Source organism: Eumetopias jubatus, unplaced genomic scaffold (genome assembly GCF_037043125.1).
Source record: "Eumetopias jubatus isolate StellerSeaLion01/CBP00866 unplaced genomic scaffold, mEumJub1_p1.0 scaffold_8, whole genome shotgun sequence".
NCBI classification, from domain to species: domain Eukaryota; kingdom Metazoa; phylum Chordata; class Mammalia; order Carnivora; family Otariidae; genus Eumetopias; species Eumetopias jubatus.
The window spans coordinates 19310476-19329957 of NW_028274814.1; the positions used below are offsets into that span (position 1 = coordinate 19310476).

At 35.6% G+C, this 19482-nt stretch overlaps 1 protein-coding gene across 12 annotated transcripts in view; it reads left to right on the forward strand.

The window, feature by feature from the left end:
- TRDMT1 (tRNA aspartic acid methyltransferase 1) overlaps positions 1-19482 on the forward strand; it is a 73268-nt gene that overhangs the window by 25659 nt on the left and 28127 nt on the right. For 11 of the 12 annotated variants that reach the window (XM_028114076.2, XM_028114072.2, XM_088025796.1 and 8 more), the window contains one exon: positions 16240-16349. In XM_028114076.2, coding sequence (XP_027969877.2) covers positions 16294-16349 — 56 coding nt within the window. In that variant the 5' untranslated portion in view covers positions 16240-16293. Of the gene's footprint in view, positions 1-4833; positions 5055-16239; positions 16350-19482 lie in introns of those variants that run through there. The other variant, XM_088025797.1, reaches the window with a different exon arrangement.

The following is a 19482-nucleotide window of genomic DNA, read 5'->3' on the forward strand; positions in this document are numbered from 1 at the left end:
CATGTGAGTATTACTTGGAACTCGTGTCAGACTTGGGGCAGTCTTATGGGTCTGAGCTCTTAAGGGGTTTTGGCGAACTCTAGTTAGCATCAGAATTAAAGTGAACTGTGGACATCCATCTGGTGTCAGAAGTGTTGTGAGTATGTAGTATAGTAGTGTATAAAAGAGAACCACAGGAGTGTTTTCCTACACATGTCTTAGGGGATGACTTCTGATCAGGAAGAAACACGATGAGGAAGGAGTCAGCAAACATATCCTCTCTCTTCCTCTCCCTACCAGTGTTCCCTGCTCAAGTGCATATGGGGATGTGGGAAGTGTTGCCTTAAGATCAAATAGTGTCATTACTGCAGGGCTTCTGTCACCTTCGATACATCCCCCCCTCCTGCCACTGTGAGGAGTGTGGTCCATCCATGACAGCAGTTAGCTGGGTTTTCTTGTGAAGCTGTGACCAGGTTAGTAATGCACTGCCTTTTGTTTGCTTTCCCTCCTCTTTGCCTCACTACCCCTTACTCTTGCTGCTTTGGGGTTTTGCCTCCCAGAAAGAGTATCTGCAGCTAAGCTTTGCCTTGGGTTCTTTCTTAGAAGACCTGGGCAAAGGATTATTGCAGCAGCCTTTTTACTGGTCTCCTTGCTTCTGCTCTGTCTCCTCTAGTTTATTTTGACTCCTCTGGTGTCAGCGTGATGCTTTAGAAATGTATTAGGTAAGTCCTTCCTCTGATTAAAACTTCTGAGAGGTTTCTCATATCACTCAGTGAAAGCCTAAGTCCTCCAGCCCCAATCCTCCTTGGGCCAGAGCCAGCCCCTTTCCCTCTCCGAGCACATTTCTTGTGCTGTCTTTTTGCTTTTTTCATTCCAGGCTTGCTGGCTGTCTCAGTAAGTTTGTGCTGCTGTAACAGAGTACCATAGGCTGGGGGGCTTATAAACCCCAGACATTTATTTCTCACAGTTCTGGAGGCTGGGAAGTTCGAGATCAGGATGGCAGTGTGGTTGAATTCTGGTGAGGGCCCTGTTCCAGATTTCAGAGTGCTGACTTCGCCTTTGTCTTCACATAGCTGAGAGCAGAGAGGGGAGGTAAGCTCTCTCATGACTCTTAGAAGGGCACTCATCCTATTCATCAGGACTCCATCTTCATGACTTCATCTGATTCTAATCCCAGTTACCTCACAAAGGCCCTGTCTCCCAGTGCATTGGGAGGTAGAATTTCAACATAAGAATTTGGGGGGGCACATTCAGTCTATAATACCAGTCTCCTTGTTGTTCCTCCTACAAAATAAGCATGCTCCCATCTCTGGGCCTTTGCAGTGTCTTTTCCTTCTGTTGTAGAAAGTTCTTCCAGATATCTACCTGCTCCTTCATTTCCTTCAGGTTTTTGCTATTGAGACATTCTCTAAACAACCTATACAAAAATAGAACCAATCCCTTCTCCTACACTATCTGGCTTACTCTGTTTTGGTTTTTTCCCATAATACTTTTCCTCGTTAGACATAATATGTACTTATTTATTTATTGTTTCTCTCCCCCTGCTGCCCCACTAGGATATAAGTTCCATAATAAGATAAACTTTGTCTAGAACATTGCTTATACATATTTGTTGGATGAATGTACAAGTGAATAAATGAACTAGGGTCATTTTTGCTATGAAACATGTATAGCTTGAAGTAGATACCATTGTACTGTGATAAGTTTAAAATTTAGTTATTAAGTCTGAATCACAAAGATCATTTTTCTTTGGGGGAATGAGCTAAGTCAGCGTTTCCCAAAGTGTGGTCCATGGGTAGTGTTTTGAAGGATGTTAATAGGTATCAAGTAAGAGATAAACATGTATGTATGTATGTGTATGTGTCCATGTCCATGTGTGTGTGTGTGTGTGTGTGTGTGTGTGTGTTGGAGAGTGGCCAAATAAGTAGAATCATGGAGGGTTTTTGTATGTGTGATTATATGTGACATTTTAATAGATAACAGATTTTTTTTGTGCTGCATGATAAAACGTGAAATTTTCTCAAAATAATCAAGTGTATTGGGAATAGGTTGGTTTTAACTCAGTGTAGAAGTTTAATCATATGTTAAAATGAGCTATGGTGAAAATAATGAAGTTCAAGTGTTTTATTTTTTACTCTTATTCCTCTCAAGAAATATTACCTCTTTGTGTGGAAAATTGAAAAGAGGTTGATATATAATAGCAAATCTGTAAGTAATTACAGAAGGATTATTACATTAAATAGGGAGATGAAGGTTACATGTAGAATTTGGTATTTGTTGGTGTCTAGAGCCTGTTTAGGATTTCTTTTAGCCTTTTGCTTTGCCCATGGAAGATTATCAGGAATATTCCCTAAAAAGTGCTTTTCAAAAATAGTGCCAATCAGCTCTCACCCTGCCTAAAAGCAAAAAAAAATGCATCTCAGTTTTGGAAAATAGGTAGAATGTAGTTGAGATTTAAAAAAAAAAATTCCTATAGGACGCCTGGGTGGCTCAGTTGTTAAGCATCTGCCTTCGGCTCAGGTCGTGATCCCAGGGTCCTGGGATTGAGTCCCACATCAGGCTCCCTGCTCAGCGGGAAGCCTGCTTCTCCCTCTCCCACTCCCCTGCTTATGTTCCTGCTCTCGCTGTCTCTCTCTCTGTCAAATAAATAAATAAAATCTTTAAAAAAATAATAAAATAATAAAAAAATACTACAAATACCATTACTTTACCTGGACCAATAGTTTCTTTTACTGTTATCCACTAATTCTTTTCATTCTAGGACTTTAAATCACCACAAACTGAGCAAAAACCCTTGGACTAAAGCAAAACAGCCCCATCAGAGAGTTAGTCATAGTATCTCTTTAGCATCCATTAGGTAGTTTTTGTTCAAACACAATAGTGAACTTAATAATCCCTTAGTACTTAATGAGTGAGACTTAATTTAAGAAACAAGTGCCTGAGTCTTTTTAGTATATACACGACCCTTATAGGCTTTGGCACATTCCTTAATTATAGGAGACTTTTGGTCCAAGAAGAACCCATAATATAAAGGATTTATAGTTGCACAATCTAGTTAGGCTTTGAACTTTCATAGATCAAATTAGAGATACTAAGTAAGTAGTTTTGCCTTGCTTACATTTTTCCTGAAAACCCGGAGATTTACATGATAATAAAGTACCAGAGTAATTTCTCTGCTTCTTCAGAAGGCATTTTATTTCTGTGGCTTTAGTTTACTCTTGTGGTTATTGTTGCTGGGTCAATTGTTTAAATTATATCCTTTGACTGTTTAGACTTAATGGCAGTCTTTATTGATTTGACGTAATACTGACCATTTATCTGTACCTTGCTCTCCATCCAGTGAGGTTTCTCTCAGTTAATTTTGAAATGTCAGAATGTTGGTGACCATGGCTTGGGGGGAAAAGATGTGAATCTATCATTTTTCTAGGTTGTTTCGTGGGTTGGCACTTTTAGGATTTGGCAAGGGAAACATACATAAAATCTAGAGTTCTGCTTCTGTGAAGAGATTGTCTTTTACATTTCTCCTGTGATTGTAAAAATCAAAGGGTTTTTGATTCCATTATTTAAAAGAAAATAAAAAACAAAGCCCAAATATATATACCTATGCCTTTATAGACATATTTGTCATACATTCTTCAACACAATATATTCATTTTTCCCAAACAAGTTATACTTTGAAAAGAGACTATAGCCTATATTTTAATTTTCATGAAGGATCTTCATAGTCCTCAATTTACTATATTTTGAACAGCAAAGTAGTAAAATGTTGCTTAGATAAGTTACGTTAGCCTGGAAGAATGTAATACCAGTGTTGGGTGCTTATTAAGGTCACTTGATGGAATTGATGAAAAAGCATAACAGATGAATTTAAAAATTTAGAAATAATTTGTAGAGGGATGACCTTGCAGTTACAGGGGTTAGATATCATTGTAAATAAACCTTCTGGAAATTACAGAGTAATACTGAAGGGGGTTACTTTGTGGAGATCACAAATAGTTAATGGGCATTTGTGGTTGGTATAATGTTTCCAGTGATACCATCATTTGCAAACTCAAAAAGTGCTAGCTCTAAAGTAACTTTGACTGAAGGGAAGTTGATGGGATCTTGAAAACTGTGTTAGATGACTTAAAAGGTGACTATTGATGATAAAAACTTTGACTTCAAAGATACATGTGAGAAAGTCGGATAAAGTTATTCCATGAAATTTGAGTGGAAAAAGCAGTATTTCTAGATGGACATAGTAAGATAGTGCTATTTAAAATATATTTGTATAACTAAGTTAAGAAAGTATATAATCTGAAGTCATTTGAATATTTCAGCTATACCTTTTCATCATCTATGTAATGAAAATGACCATACATCTAATTTTGGATATTCTCCTGCAGAGAACGGGTATTAATTTTCATTCTAGTTGTCTTATATTTGTCAAATATACAATATACATTTATATATACACTGTATATATACAGAATGTGTGTGTGTTGTGTATAACATATATGAGTTTGGACATAGGAAAGGGCCAGCAAGGATGCACATTGTCCTGTTATCAGTGTTAGCTCCTGCAGAAGGAGTAGGGATAGCGAGCTCCTTGCTATCCTTAAACACACCAAGAACATTCCTGCTTTAGTGCCATTGCATTTGCTGTTTCCTCTGTCTGGAATGCTGTCCCCCATATAGACACATGACTAGTCCCTTGTCTTTATTCAAATGTCACCTTCTCAGGGCTTCCTTGGCCACTATCAAAAATTACTGTCTCTACTCTGCCTCCCTATCCTCCTTCCTGATTTATTCTTCCGCTCAGCACTTATACTGCCTACCATACTAAATATTTTACTTGTTTATGTTTTTTTTAAGATTTAGTTATTTTAGAGAGAGAGAGAGAAAGTGAGCAGGGGCAGGGGCAGAAGGGGAAGGAGAGATTCCTCAAGCCAACTCCCCATGGAGCCTGATGTGGGGCTTGATCTCATGACTCTGAGATCATGACCTGAGCTGAAATCAAGAGTCTGCCACTTAACCGACAGCCACCCAGACGCCGCTTGTTTATGTTTTAAAATGACTGCCTCCCCTTCTAAAATGTAAGCTCCATGAGGGTAGGGATTTTTTTTTTTTTTTGGTTTCATTCTATTTTGTTCACTGTTATACCCTTGGCACCTAGAATGGTACTTGTTGCATCGTAGATGCTCAGTATTTGTTGAATGAGTGAATAAGTTCTAGAGCATGAACATTTTAAAGACTGATGATATTGTCAAGTTACTTTTTATTTTTATTTTTTTAAAGATTTATTTACTTGAGAGAGTGAGAGAGAACACAAGGTGGAGGGGCAGAGGCAGAGGGAGAGAGAATCTCAAGCAGACTCCACACCGAGCGTAGAGCCTGATGGGGGGCTTGATCTCATCCTGAGATCATGACCTGAGCCAAAATCAAGAGTTGGATTCTTAACTGACTGCACCACCCAGGCACCCCTCAAGTTACTTTTAAAAGGATATACCAGTTTATATCCAGTAATGTTTGTGTGACCATAAATATACCAATATAATATTTAAAACTATATAGTTTACTACGTGAAATTGTTATTTTAATTTTATTACTAGTGAAGCTGAATATTTAAAAGTATTTTTACACTTACTGTTCTTTTTATTTTTAACTATATATTTGTTTAAAAATTAGGAAATGCTTTGTCATCTCATCTGATTATTAGAGTAATGTTGCACTTTTAAGCTGTCCCCCCATCCATCCAATCCAACAGCATGATTGTGCACATTAATCGTCAAGACATTTATAGTGAATTTGCCAAGATTTATCTCTCACTGTATTAAAGGGGACCATTTGAACTTGGGAACCATAACTCTGCTGGAATGCCAGAAGTCCCAAGGGTGGAAAACATTAGGAAATACTGAAAACATATTTGGTTATTCATTCAGCACATAATTTTTGCATGGTTTCTGTGTCAGTTACTTTGTTGCACAATGGGGATACAGCAGTAATAAGACAGCTATATTCTTTTCCTTGAGATTATAGTTTACTGGGAAAATAGTGATGCTACACAAATGAAGAAAATTTCAAAATAAAAATTATACATGATGTTCATGCAGGGATAAACACTGTTGAGAATTTGTATTATATCTTTCAATCTTTATTTGACAGGTGTTCATTAACATTAAAATAAATTATAGCTTTTTTCACTGAGAATATTTTGAAGTTTGCCTTGTTATTAAATATATTTGTAAACTTGGTTTTTAATCGTGTGATACTCCATTTTATGGAAGTTCCACTTGTTCAAAGCAATCAACTATTTTGGGATATTTAGGTTGCTTATGATTTCTCACTATTATAAATAAAATAGCATTTATCCTTCATATAAATCTTTTCTTCACATCTTTGTTATTGCCTTATATATTGGTTTCCTATTGCTGCTATAACACATTACCACAAACTTAATGGCTTAAAGGAACACAAATTTATTATCTTATAATGCTGGAGATCAGAAGTCTTAAAATCAAGGTTTTGCCCGATGTATTTCCTTCTGGAAGCTCAAGGGGACAGTGCGTTTCTTTGCCTTTTCCAGCTTCTAGAGGTCACCTGTGTTTCTTGGCTTGTGACTTCTTCCTCCGTCTTCAAAGCTGGAAGTGCAGCATCTTCCAGTCTTTCTCTCTGACCTCTGCTTCTTTCATCCCTTCTCCTTCTCTGACTCTAACCCTCCTCCATCCTTCTTGTGATCACACTGGGCCTTACCTGCATAACCTGGGATAATTCCCTCTTCTTAAGATCTTTAATCATATCTGTTGCCAGGTAAGGTAACGTTGTTGCAGGTTTCATGGATTAGGATGGGAACAGTTTTTGGTGGGGGCGGGGGGAGCTCACTGTTCTGCCTACCACACCTTAGAATATGTGCCCAAGTATAAAATTGCTAAGTCCAAGCAGTTTTGGAGGCTTTGGATACTGCCAAACTGCTCTCTCAAACACTGAATCCTCCACTGATACACCTGCAGTGAGGGTTCCTGTCACACCGGTCCGTTCTAGCATTTGCTATTCTTAGTTTAAAAAGTCTTTGGACTTCTGATAATAATTATAGCAAAAATTTATTGAGTAATTAGTATATGGCCAGCACAAATGTAAACTTTATAGGTATTAGCTAATTTAATCCTCAGAAAACCTTATGACATAGGTACTTTATTATCTCTATTCTCTCACTTTTACAGATAAAGACACTGAGGCTTAATGAAGTCAGGTGACTTGCCTAAGTCACACAGCTGGAAATCGTGGAGCGAAACTTCAAACAGGCAGAGAAAGAGCTAGATAGCTAGATATCCATATCCTAAATCTTTCTGAGGACCTGTGAATACACACACACGTGCACACACACACACACACACACATACTGAATAAAGAATCTCTGTAGGGTGTGCCTATGATTGGTTTGATTAAAAAAAACAGTGACAGCTAATATGTGTTGAATACCATGTGGCTTAATGGCAAAAGATTTGCAGAGAAATATATAATCGGGAGGAGACTGAGAAAAAGAAAATAAGGAATGAAGTAATTGAAGTGCTTTTTACTCTAGGGTCTTAGGACAGATTTTACTTTCTGGTTCAGTTCAAAATTGTAAACTTAATTCTTTTTTATTTTTATTTTTTAAAAATATTTTATTTATTTGAGAGAGAGAGCAAGCGAGAGCGAGAGAGCATGAGCAAGGGGAGGGGCAGAGGGGGAAGGAGAAGCAGACTCCCAGCTGAGCAGAGAGCCTGATGTGGGGCCCAACTCCGGGATTATGACCTGAGCCACAGGCAGGCAGACGTTTAACTGACTGAGCCACCCAGGTGCCCCTAAACTTAATTCTTAATTTCTGTAGCAGAAATTCGGGATAGGGTTTAAAACTTTATGAAGTCAATAATGATGAAAATAATAAGCTTTAAGGAAGGTTTACTATATATAAAGCAAAGAGGGACTCAGAATGGCAGGACAAATTTAGAGAGGAGTTTTTAGTTTAATTTTTGGGATCTTTATGTTTGATAACATAATTCTATTTTTACAAGTCTTTTTTCATTCATAGTGATTAGATACATAGTACTAATGCTTATATCATTTCTTCATTGATTTCCATGAGTATATCAGAAATGATCGTCTTTAAAAAAAATCATCTTTTAAATTAAAAGAAAATATCAACAAAGAATGTTTTGATATATTTATAGTGATGAACCATTCATAGATGTTCGTTCATTCAAAGCAAATTTATGTAAAACAAAGTCTTTGTTGTTTAAACCTGTAATAGGCTGGATCACATGTGTTTATATTGCTTATTTCTTAAACCATTTAAATCAATGTTTTTAATCACTGGTAGTGCCTTTAAGAGATTAAGAGGAAGGTCTTAAATGTCATGGGAAAAATGGAGAAGACAGATTTATATCCTTTGAATTCTAAGTATGTAAATAGGTAGCTTTCAACTCATTACATTTTTGACCATAGGCCATATTTGTTGATCTCTAAAGAACTATAGCAATTTAATTCTTTTTTTTTTTTTTTTAAAGATTTTATTTATTTGACAGAGAGAGACAGCCAGAGAGGGAACACAAGCAGGGGGAGTGGGAGAGGGAGAAGCAGGCTTTCTGAGGAGCAGGGAGCCTTATGTGGGGCTCGATCCCAGGACCCTGAGATCATGACCTGAGCTGAAGGCAGCCGTTTAACCAACTGAGCCACCCAGGCGCCCCTAGCAATTTAATTCTTGTTTTTTATTCTCTTGACTGTTACTGAGTTGGTAGGATAAAATAATGCATTGAATTATAACTGTTTACTGGTGTGTGTGTGTGTGTGTATGTGTGTGTGTGTGTGTGTGTGTGTGTGTGTGTGGTATTACAGTTTAATGGGCATGTTTTGAGAATGTATCCAAACCTTTCTTATCTGTCCTTGATACTTTCCCTTTGTGATTTCTCAGGGTCACGACCAAGAGAAATATTGAATTCTTTTGTTCCAAGATAAAAATAATTTTATGTTTGTTTGCTTTTCACTGATTTTAAAAGCATTCCATTCTTATTGTTAAGAAAAAGACCCAAGTAATCAAAAAAGTTTAAAGAAAGAAAAAAAATTACTTCTAAATTCCTTTTACCGCCAAGAGATAGCCCCTGTCAAATTTGCTGGTTTTTTTCCCTTAATATGGGTACAGACACATAACACTATACAAAACTTGGATTATTACTGAACAAGATAGTTAGTGACTTTTTTTGTGTGTGTGGTTAAAAAATCTGTATCACTCTACATCAGTATATATGGGTATCATTTTTAATATGACAGTCTTACACTTACATTGTCCAACTATCTCCTTAGCATAAGTTGTCACAAGTGGAATAGTTGGATGAATGATAGAGGAGTTGAATCTGTATACACTACAGCCAACATGAAGGAGGGCTCATTTTTTCAAGCCCTTGCTCGTACTAGACAGTGTTCATCTTACAAAAGCTTTCCTAGTCTGATAAGTAAAACTGATTAATGTGGATTTCTATCATTATTGGTGAAATGCAGCATCATTTTATGTTAATTGATCATATGGAATTCTTTATTTTGAATTGCCTGTCATTGAAATTTCCATTTTGACCATTTTTACTTTTAGAACTTGAATTTTTTAAGAATTAATAAGATCATTCAGCTGAAAATACTATATGCTCCTTAAAAAGACATTGGGGCGGGGCGCCTGGGTGGCTCAGTTGGTTAAGCAACTGCCTTCAGCTCTGGTCATGGTCCCAGGGTCCTGGGATCGAGCCCCGCATCGGGCTCCCTGCTCGGCGGGAAGCCTGCTTCTCCCTCTCCCACTCCCCCTGCTTGTGTTCCCTCTCTCTCTGTCTCTCTCTGTCAATTAAATAAATAAAATCTTTAAAAAAAAAAAAAAGACATTGGGGATACAGCTTACAGAAGGCTGTCTGCATATTTGTTGTATTTAGAATACATGTATAGGATAAAATAATTAGGTAGACCCGTAATGAAGTCCTTGACTCCCAGGTTGGGACTCCTGCAAATATTGCTTCAATTTAGGACACTTGGGGAGTGTTTGATCAAGAGAAGTGTTTCTGTTTTGTAGCTATATAGTGATAATAGCAAATTAATTTCTTATTCACAAGGCTTTTGATGTTCATGTTGTTTTGCTTGCCAAGTTGGAATTTGAAATGCATTTCCTCTTAGTGACAAATGATATTTAAGTGTGTGTTCTCTTAAATGCCTATTAGAACTGTTATTTCCAAGTTACAGAAAACAATCCAAACTGGTTTACATAAAAGTTGTAAATACTCATGTAATGACTAAGATCAAATATAGGCTCGGTTTGGGGTACAGCTTAAAGGGGCTCAAATTGTGTTACCAGGAACCAGTTTTCTTTCTCTCTGTATCTGTCTCAGTTTTGTTCTTTCTGGATTGGGTGCGTTTTTTTAAGAAGATTTTATTTATTTATTAGAGAGAGAGCAAGCATGAGCAGGGGAGAGGGGCAGAGGGAGAGGGAGAAACCGATTCCCCACTGAGCAGGGGGCCCAACATGAGGCTTGATCCTGAGACTCTGCGATCATGACCTGAGCCGAGGGCAGAGGCTTAACCAACTGAGCCACCCAGGCATCCCCCATGGGTGCATTTTAATACACTCTCCCCTTACTGCATCAAGAAGGCTGTAGTAGCTGAAGGTTTATCTTTCCTTCAAACAAAGTAGAATTTAAAAATAAGCCATCTAATATCGCTTTCCAAGCCTTAAAACTTATCAAAACTTGATGGAAGGAGACATTCTTTATCTTAGGACAATAAATCATTTTAAAACACCAAGCACCTTTTATAAAAAGGGCTTATGAACACTTAGTAATCATTAGAAGATCTGTTGCATGAAAGCCTGAGAAGTTAAGGTTTTGTCCTCTCTTTAGTAATCATTATCAATATTTATAGTTTGACCTTTGTTTTATGTCAAGAACCACAGAGGCTTTTGGGTAACACTTCAGCCATCATTCCAAAGGGAAACCAGAGCTTCCTTAGTGGTATCTTCATGTCACCTTCTAATCAGTATTATGATAAATCATCTGAGGAAGTCTCGCTGTGCAAAAATATTTAACAAGAGATTACTGGGGTTAGGAAATATGTGAGGCTGATTATCACTGTTCCAGAGTTTCAGTGGTTTTGCTTTTGAGATTCTGAGTGTACGTACCATGGTGGTGTTATTAGTGCTGGTATTTCTATTAATATTATTCATATTAGATTTTTTTTTTTAGATTTTATTTATTTATTTGACAGAGAGAGATACAGCAAGAGAGGGAACAGAAGCAGCGGGAGTGGGGGAGGGAGAAGCAGCAGGCTTTCCGCGGAGCGGGGCGCCCGATGCGGGGCTCGATCCCAGGACCCTGGGATCATGACCTGAGCTGAAGGCAGACACTTAACGACTGAGCCACCCAGGCGCCCCTCATATTAGATTTTTGAGTTGTTTTTTGAATATATGATTTTGATTGGTTTTCCAAAATTTTTATATTCTCTTAAATCAAGCTTCCAGAGTTTTTCTCCTCAGGGTAACATAGATGTGACTTTTAAAAAATGATGAAGAAATAACATTATATGGTGACAAATGGTGACGACACATCGTGGTGAGCACTGAGTAATGTATAGAATTGTTGAATCACTATGTTATACACCTGAAGCTAATATTGTATGTCAACTATATTCAATAATAAAAATTAAAAAATAATGAAGAAAGTATTTGCTTGGTAGAAATTCACTTCATAAGGAAAATTTGGGGGGACATCACCTTTTATATATTTTTTTCACCTTTTATATTAAAGGAGGAATTCTTGTACCTTAGAGAAAAACAGTGTTGATTTAATTTTAAAACTCCCCTGAACTCCATAAATATAAACTTTATATATCTATCCCTGTGGGTCTAGCAAAATGCTTGGCACACATTACTCAATAAATGTTTTTTGAGTTATATTGATCCGGTCTAAACAGGAATTGAACCTGAAATTCTCTTCTCACCACCTGCACAGACAGACACACACACACACACACACACACACACACACACACACACAGCCATCTAAACAACTGAGGAACTGTTAGGATCAGGTTCATGCATCTGTTAGCATTAGGTTCAAATGTCAATAATAGAGACATCCAATGTCAAATGTCAGTAATAGAGACATCCAAAATAATAGTGACTAAAGAAGGTAGAAGTTTGTTTCTCACATAAAGTAAGTCTAGGAGCGCTTGGTGGCTCTGATTTCAGCTCAGGTCATGATCTCAGGGTCTTGAGATCGAGCCCCGTGTAGGGCTCTGGGGTCAGCGGTGAGTCTGTTTGAGATCCTCTCCCTCTCTCTCTCTCTCAAATAAATAAATAAATCTTAAAAAAAAAAAATGAGTCTAGACATAGTAATCTAGGGCTGCTATGGTGACTCCATGAAATCCTTCAGGACCTCAACTCCTTCCAGTTCTTTGCTTCGCCAGCTCTGTAAAGTGGCCCTTCTCTTCATGGACTGGCATGGTGATTAGAGTGCCAGCCATTATGTTTCTTTTTCAATAGTAGAAACAAACCATAGTAAAAAGGCCAGAAAGCACAAACTATCATGTTCTTCTTCTTTCTTATACCTTTGTTCTTTCTCAATGTCCTTTTCAAAATGGAGGAGACAATCCTCCTCTTCTCCAAATTGCATTGTATTATCTGGCATAGGATCTTTATTTTCCTTTCCATGTAAATTCAGTGTGCTCCTTTTTAAACATTAATTTGATACCTTTTTCTCTGGTGCCACTTCCCCAGCTCTGGTCTGTGCACATATCTCAAGTGGTTCCTGTCCACTCTCTGGTTGATGGGCCCTTGTATTTAGTTAGATCTTAGAAACAACGATCTAGTGTATGTCTTGACCCAAAGTAAGTTTTTTGTTGTTTACTGTTAGCTAAACTTCTAAGGAGATTTTCTAAGGAAATTGGGTGAATTTTGAAGCTTATTTTAAATTTTATTTAATTCAGAGAAATAATTTATTTGCAAGTTTTGAAAAGCAAGAATCTTTAAAGAGAAATAAGAAATATACTTTGCCAATAGGGATAAAACATTTAGCAATCACTTTAAATTCAGAATCCTTTCAGATCTGCTTTTGCTTAGTACTTTTATTCTTAAGCTGTCATTTTGAATGAAGGAAAATAGACATGGGTTATGATCCACTGATCTTCCATTTCACAACTAGATGTCAGTGTTAACATACCTGATTAGGTATCTCAGGTATGATCATAATGAGCTCATTCAAGTAATTACTCACCTATCTGAGATACAAATCAGAAAATAAATGATAAAGAAGAAAAAGAAGGAAAAAAATAAGCTACTTTCCTTATTTCAAAATGGGTTGGTTAATTTTATATTTACATTTTTAAAAATTGAATTTTTCCCCACCTTAATAACTATGCACCATTAAACCTTCTGATTTATTTGGTTAGGAAAGGCAGATAAGAGTGTAAACTTGTACCCTTTCACTACTACCAACCAGAAGTTCTTCCCTTCAACTTTTCCAGAAAGAGTGATCAGAAAAAGAAGGAAAATTATTGCTATTCAAATGTGGTATGTGTGTGTGTGTTTGATTCTTGCCTACTTCAATAAGGGACATACATGAGAGCAGGAATTATGCATGTATTGCTGGTGACATTTCTTGCATCTCCCTAGAAGGTCTCTCTTAGTATAACTAACTCTGCCTTTTTAAATTCAGTCCTCATGTAAACAGGAGTATGATACCCCTTGTCTTTTCCTTGTAGATCCAATCTGACAATCTTTTAACATCATTTATATGCATTTCTCTAACTAGAGTGTTGTACCTTTTATACCCACGCTTCCTGTTGATAAATATGCAATGAGAGTAATAACTGAAATATCATGAATAATATCCAGGGAGAGCAGTAGATCAGGGTGCTGAAAACATATCCCTACCCTCCATGCTACTAAAAGATCCTGATGGATTCCCTCCCCCCTGCAAGAATTACCTCTCTTGCATGATTTAAGTAATAGAGCTCACTTATGCAAAATTCTATTGAGTTGGTATTTTTAGTTAAACATTTTCAAAATATGTGTACATGGCTTGACAAAGAGTTTTGGAGGCTGTAGATTTGAAGTATACAGTAGAAAATATCAAGACAACTTGTCTTTGGATCTCAATTTCAGATTTCGACAGAATTGACAGGTTTGCTTATTTACTTATTTATTCATTTTATTTAAATTTTCGTCAGTTAACATACAGTACAATATTGGTTTCTGGAGTAGAATTCAGTGACTCATCACTTACATACAACCAGATTCGCTTTTTTAAAATGGTCATTTATAAATCTAACTTTTTCCTTAGAAACACATCCGTACACCAGAACAATTCTGTTTTGAAAAGGCAAGTTGAATTATTGTAATATCTTAGTACATTCATTTCTCATCACAGAAATAACTTTTTAGGCCATGCACTGGATCCTAATTTAATAACACTCTAAAATAATGCAATAAACAACAGTGCTTTTGCTTACTGACTTTTAAAATCTGTTGTTTTCTGAGAAAGAATTTTTGGTTCATCGGTTCTTGGATAGCCACAAAAAACATTTACTTGGCAGTTGCTTTATGTAAGTATTTATGTCTTTCAGGCACAAAATACAAGAACATAAAATTAATTGTTGATTGTGGTACAGATTCGGCACATCACTGTGTATTGTCAGTCAGCCTGAAAAAAGAGAAAAGTCATATTAACCAACTACAGGCAGTCCCAGATTGCTGCATATATAGTGGAAATGCAAGCAGGCTTCATCATGCTAATGACAAGATATCTTATTTAACAAAACAGTAAAATAATTCAATGAAGTTTATGTAATTCTGAGCTCTCATACAATGCTTAGTAGTAACTTAGTTCTTGATTTGAATTATAACAGGTTTGATATTTTGCAAAATAATCCTTATGTACTAATTTTTTTATTTGTTTAAAAGCCTTCTTGATTTATGTTTCAAGATTTCTCTGATACCTTTGACAAAGGTATTATTTATAACTTTATACTAAGGCAAATAACTAGTTATTGATTCTAAACTCAGTTGGAGGCAGCTATCTATGATATTACTGACTGGACCTCAGAGTTTCCAGTGACCTGCATACAAGGCAGCAGGGTACCTAGGAGATAACTGGTTCTGGCTGAGTGTCTTGAGCCTAGTAGACATTCAGCAAATATTTACTTAGAGATATTTATGCCCTTGTTTTGTCTTGGACATCATCTCTTTTAGGCCTCAGTGTATGGTTGTGATTATTTTCTGAGTGTGTGTGTTTACCCCATCTTCTGAGATCTGAGTTTTAGTTCTGGTGCCTGCTACATGAGCCCTAGCTCCTTATATCTAAATTCTTTTTTTTTTTTTAAGACTTTATTTATTTACTTGACAGAGAGAGAGAGAGAGAGAAAGAGAGAGCACAGGCAGGGGGAGCGGCAGGCGGAGGGAGAAGCAGGTTACCTGCTGAACAGAGAGCCCAATGTGGGAACTCGATCCCAGGACCCTGGGATCATGACCTGAGCTGAAGGCAGACGCTTAATGACTGAGGTGCCCCCAAAATTATTTTTTTTTTTAGCAGCAAGAGAGAAGGGCAGTGAGGGCATGCTCTTGAAATTATTTCCCTTACTCCTTTCTGTGCTGGTCTGTTAAGATTTTTAATTTTTAGTCTATGTAGTTTTTATATTTGGACACCAATTAATTGTTCATTTCAGTTAAAAACTTACCTAAACCTTAAACAAGTGAATTTTGTGGTATGTGAATTATATCTCAATAAAACTGTTGTTAAAAACCTTCCAAAATTTATGTGAAAGCATTTTTAGTGATATTGGGAAGCAGCTTTGTATTAATGTTAGAAGGTGAGGAGCAAATGGTAGTTGATTTATGTAGAGTTCCAAGTGATATGGTTTTTAAAAAGATACTTCCCTTTTCTATTTTTGGTTTGTTTTAACTTAGGAAACTTTCTATTTAACTCATAAGTGTACATCTTAATGGAGTGAGGAAGGCAAATATAAGAGATAATGACTAAAACATTTAAATCTTATTTTTAGCATCAGAATGCTATTTAGAGAGATGAACCAGAAATATGCAGATATTCCATTTCATGCCTGACTCCCTGGCCTGGTTGTCCATTGGAAATCTGAGATCTAGCTAGATAATTGAGGAAGTGAGGAAGTGTACTACAAAATTCTGGATTTTGACTTTTCTGTAAAGTGATCAAGTTGATATTAAGGACTTCACATTTTAAGGTATTCCACTTATCATTACAGAAAGCTGTATACCTGCACGAGTGGTGGCTGCCATTGATGTGAACACTGTCGCTAATGAAGTATACAAGTATAATTTTCCTCACACGCAGTTACTGGCCAAGACAATTGAAGTGAGTAATGTTGCTTATTGTTTTAATAAGTATATGGCAAGGAAAGTGTGATTGAAAAACACTGTAAGATACTGATTTGTGGTGTCTTCATTGGAGGATAAATCATATATAAATGAGAAAGTTTAGAAGGGAATCAACATTTTATAATCTATAAGAAGATGACATGCTCTTTTTGGCCCTTATTTATTTTTAATTTTCAGTTTGAGAGAATGAGAATGAGAGAGGTCAGTATTTTGGTCTCCGAGACAAAGGACTGAAATGTAAAAATATGCTTGACTTCTAAATGCATGGTTCTGTAATAATATTAAACTGTTTAATTCTTTACTTTCAAACAATAGTCATGCACAATACATATATATATAACAGGAGTAAAAACAAGAGAGGCAGTCACTGACTATTACTTATTGAATGCTTCTTATTTTAGCAAGCCTGTCAAAATTACAGGTTAAAAGTACATTGATGAACTCTGCAGAAGTATTTAACACTGATGTACATTGTTATTTTTTAAATAATATGAAATTGTGTTTTTCTCCATTTTCTTGTGAAAAATTTTACAGCAAATTTCTCATGAAACTATAATTTATATACAGTAAACTGCACTCATTTGTGTGTAGTTTGAGTTTTGACTACAAGTGTGTAACCACCACAGTCAAGACTTAGAACATCTATCCCCTCTGGTGTTCCTTAGTGTCCCATGCCCAGGCAACGACTGATCTGCTTTCTGTCATTACAGATTAAATTTTCCATTTCCAGTATATCACAAATAAAATCATGAATGTAACTTGCTCATTTAGCATAATGTTTTTTGAATTCATGCATGTCGTTGTGCATATCAGTAGTCTGTTCTTTGTTATTATTGCTGAGTAATGTTCTATACAGTGAAATATTATGTACTATAATGTATATATCCAGTCACATGATGTTAGACATTTAGGTTATTTCCAGTTTTTGACTATACAAAAATGTTGCTGTGAACATTCATGTACAGGTTTTTGTGTGGACCTTTTGTTTTCATTTCTTGTAGATGAATACCTAGAATTGGAATTGCTGGGTCATATAGTAGGTTTCTTTAATTTTATGAGAAAATCCTGTTTTCCAGAGTGTTTGTACCATTTCACATTTGCATAATCAATGTTTAAATGTTTCAGTTGTTTCACATCGTTACCAGCACTTGATATTGTTAATTTCTTAAATTTTAGCCATTCTAGTGAGCCTGTCATGCTGTTGTGATTCTTTTGTGTGTGATGATTCTAATTTGCACTTTCCTGATGGCAAAAAATGTTGTGCATTTCTGTGTCTTCTTCTGGAATGAAATTTTTTGCCCAATTTTTATTATTTGGTGTACTTGTAATATCATCATTTCATTGTAAGACTTGTTTAAGTTTTCTGGATTCAAGTTATCTCTCAGAAATGTATATAACAAATATTTTCTCCAGTTCAGTAATTTGTCTTTTCATTTCCTTAACTGTGTTCATCAAAATGCAGAAGTTATTTATCTTTCTTTGTTTTTTGATCACATTTCTGTGTGTTCCAAAAAAATTTTTGTTTACCCCATTTTCCCCCCCTTCTAGAATTTTATAGTTTTGGCTTTTCCATTTAGATTGATGACCCATTTGAAGTTACTTTTTGGTGTAGTTTGAAGTAGCAGTCATTTATTTTTTTTTCTAAGTGCATAGAGCATTGTCCTGGCACCATTTTCTTTCTTTCTTTCTTGTTTTTCTTTTACCATTTTCTGAAATGACTATCCTTTCCTCAGTTTCCTTGACACCTTTATAAAAAAAATAGGTCATAAATGTGTGTCTATTTCTGGATCCTCTCTTCAGTAGTATCTGAATGTTTTCCCTTAGACCAGTAGCACACTCTTTTGATTATTATAGCTTTATAATACGTATTGAATTCGGGTAGCATAAGTTCTCAAATTGCTGTTGTTTTTTCTTTCAAGATTATTTTGGCTACACTCATTTACATGTCTGTGTAAATTTCAGAATAACCTTGCCAATTTCTACAAAAAGATATTTTGATTGGAATTCTGATTGGTTTTAAAAGAATTGGTATCTTAATAAAATTGAGTCTTTTCAGGCCATGAACATGGTATCTCTCTTCATTTATTTAGGTAGTCTTTAATTTATATGAGTAATATTTTGTAATATTTGTTGTACAAATCTTGCACATATGTTAATTAATTTTTCCCTAAATATTTGTGGGTTTTGATGCTATTGTAAGTGGTATTTTTAAAATACTACTATTTCCTATTGCTAGCATATAGGAATACACTTATTTTTGTTTATCCACCTTGACCTTCTATTTTGTGACTTTGTTATATTGACTTATTCTGATAGCTTTGATTTTTTTAGGATTTTTTTCTACATACACAATCATATTGTCTGAGAATAAAGAGTTTTACTTTTCCCTTCCAATCAGTGTGACTTTTTTTCTTGTCTTATTGCATTGTCTAAGACCTTCTATACAGTGTCGATTAAATAGGATTACACTGGATATTCTTGCCTTCTTCCACTTCTTAGAGGCAGAACATTCGGTCATTTACCATTTGGGATGATGTTAGTTGTAGATTTTTTATAGATATATTTTATCAAGTTGAGGAAATTTCCTTTAATTACATTTTCTGAGAATTTTTATAATGAATGGGTTTTGAATTTCATCAAATGCTATCTTTCTTGCATCTTTTGACATGATTATGTCATTCCCCGTTTATTCTTTTAATATGGTGATTATATCAATTTCTGTTTTTGAAAGTTAAGTCAATATTGCCTTCCCAGGATAAATCCTACTTGGTAATGATCTATTACCTATTTTATGTAATGCTGGTTTCAATTTGCTAATATTTTGTTAAGTATTTTACATTTAGCTTCATAGGTGATTTGTTATTTCTCCTCAGTGTTTTAGTATGGTTTCAGTATTAGGGTTATATTAACCTTACATTTTTTGGAAGAGTTTGAAAAACAAGTATTAGTTCCTCTATAAATGTTTGATAGAATTGAGTTAATGAGGCTATCTGGGCCTGAAGTTTTCTTTGTGGGAAGGTTTTAAACTATGAATTTAATTTATTTAATTGCTAAAAGACTAGTGAAGCTTCCTATTTATTTTTTATTTAGTTTTAGAAATTTGTGATCTT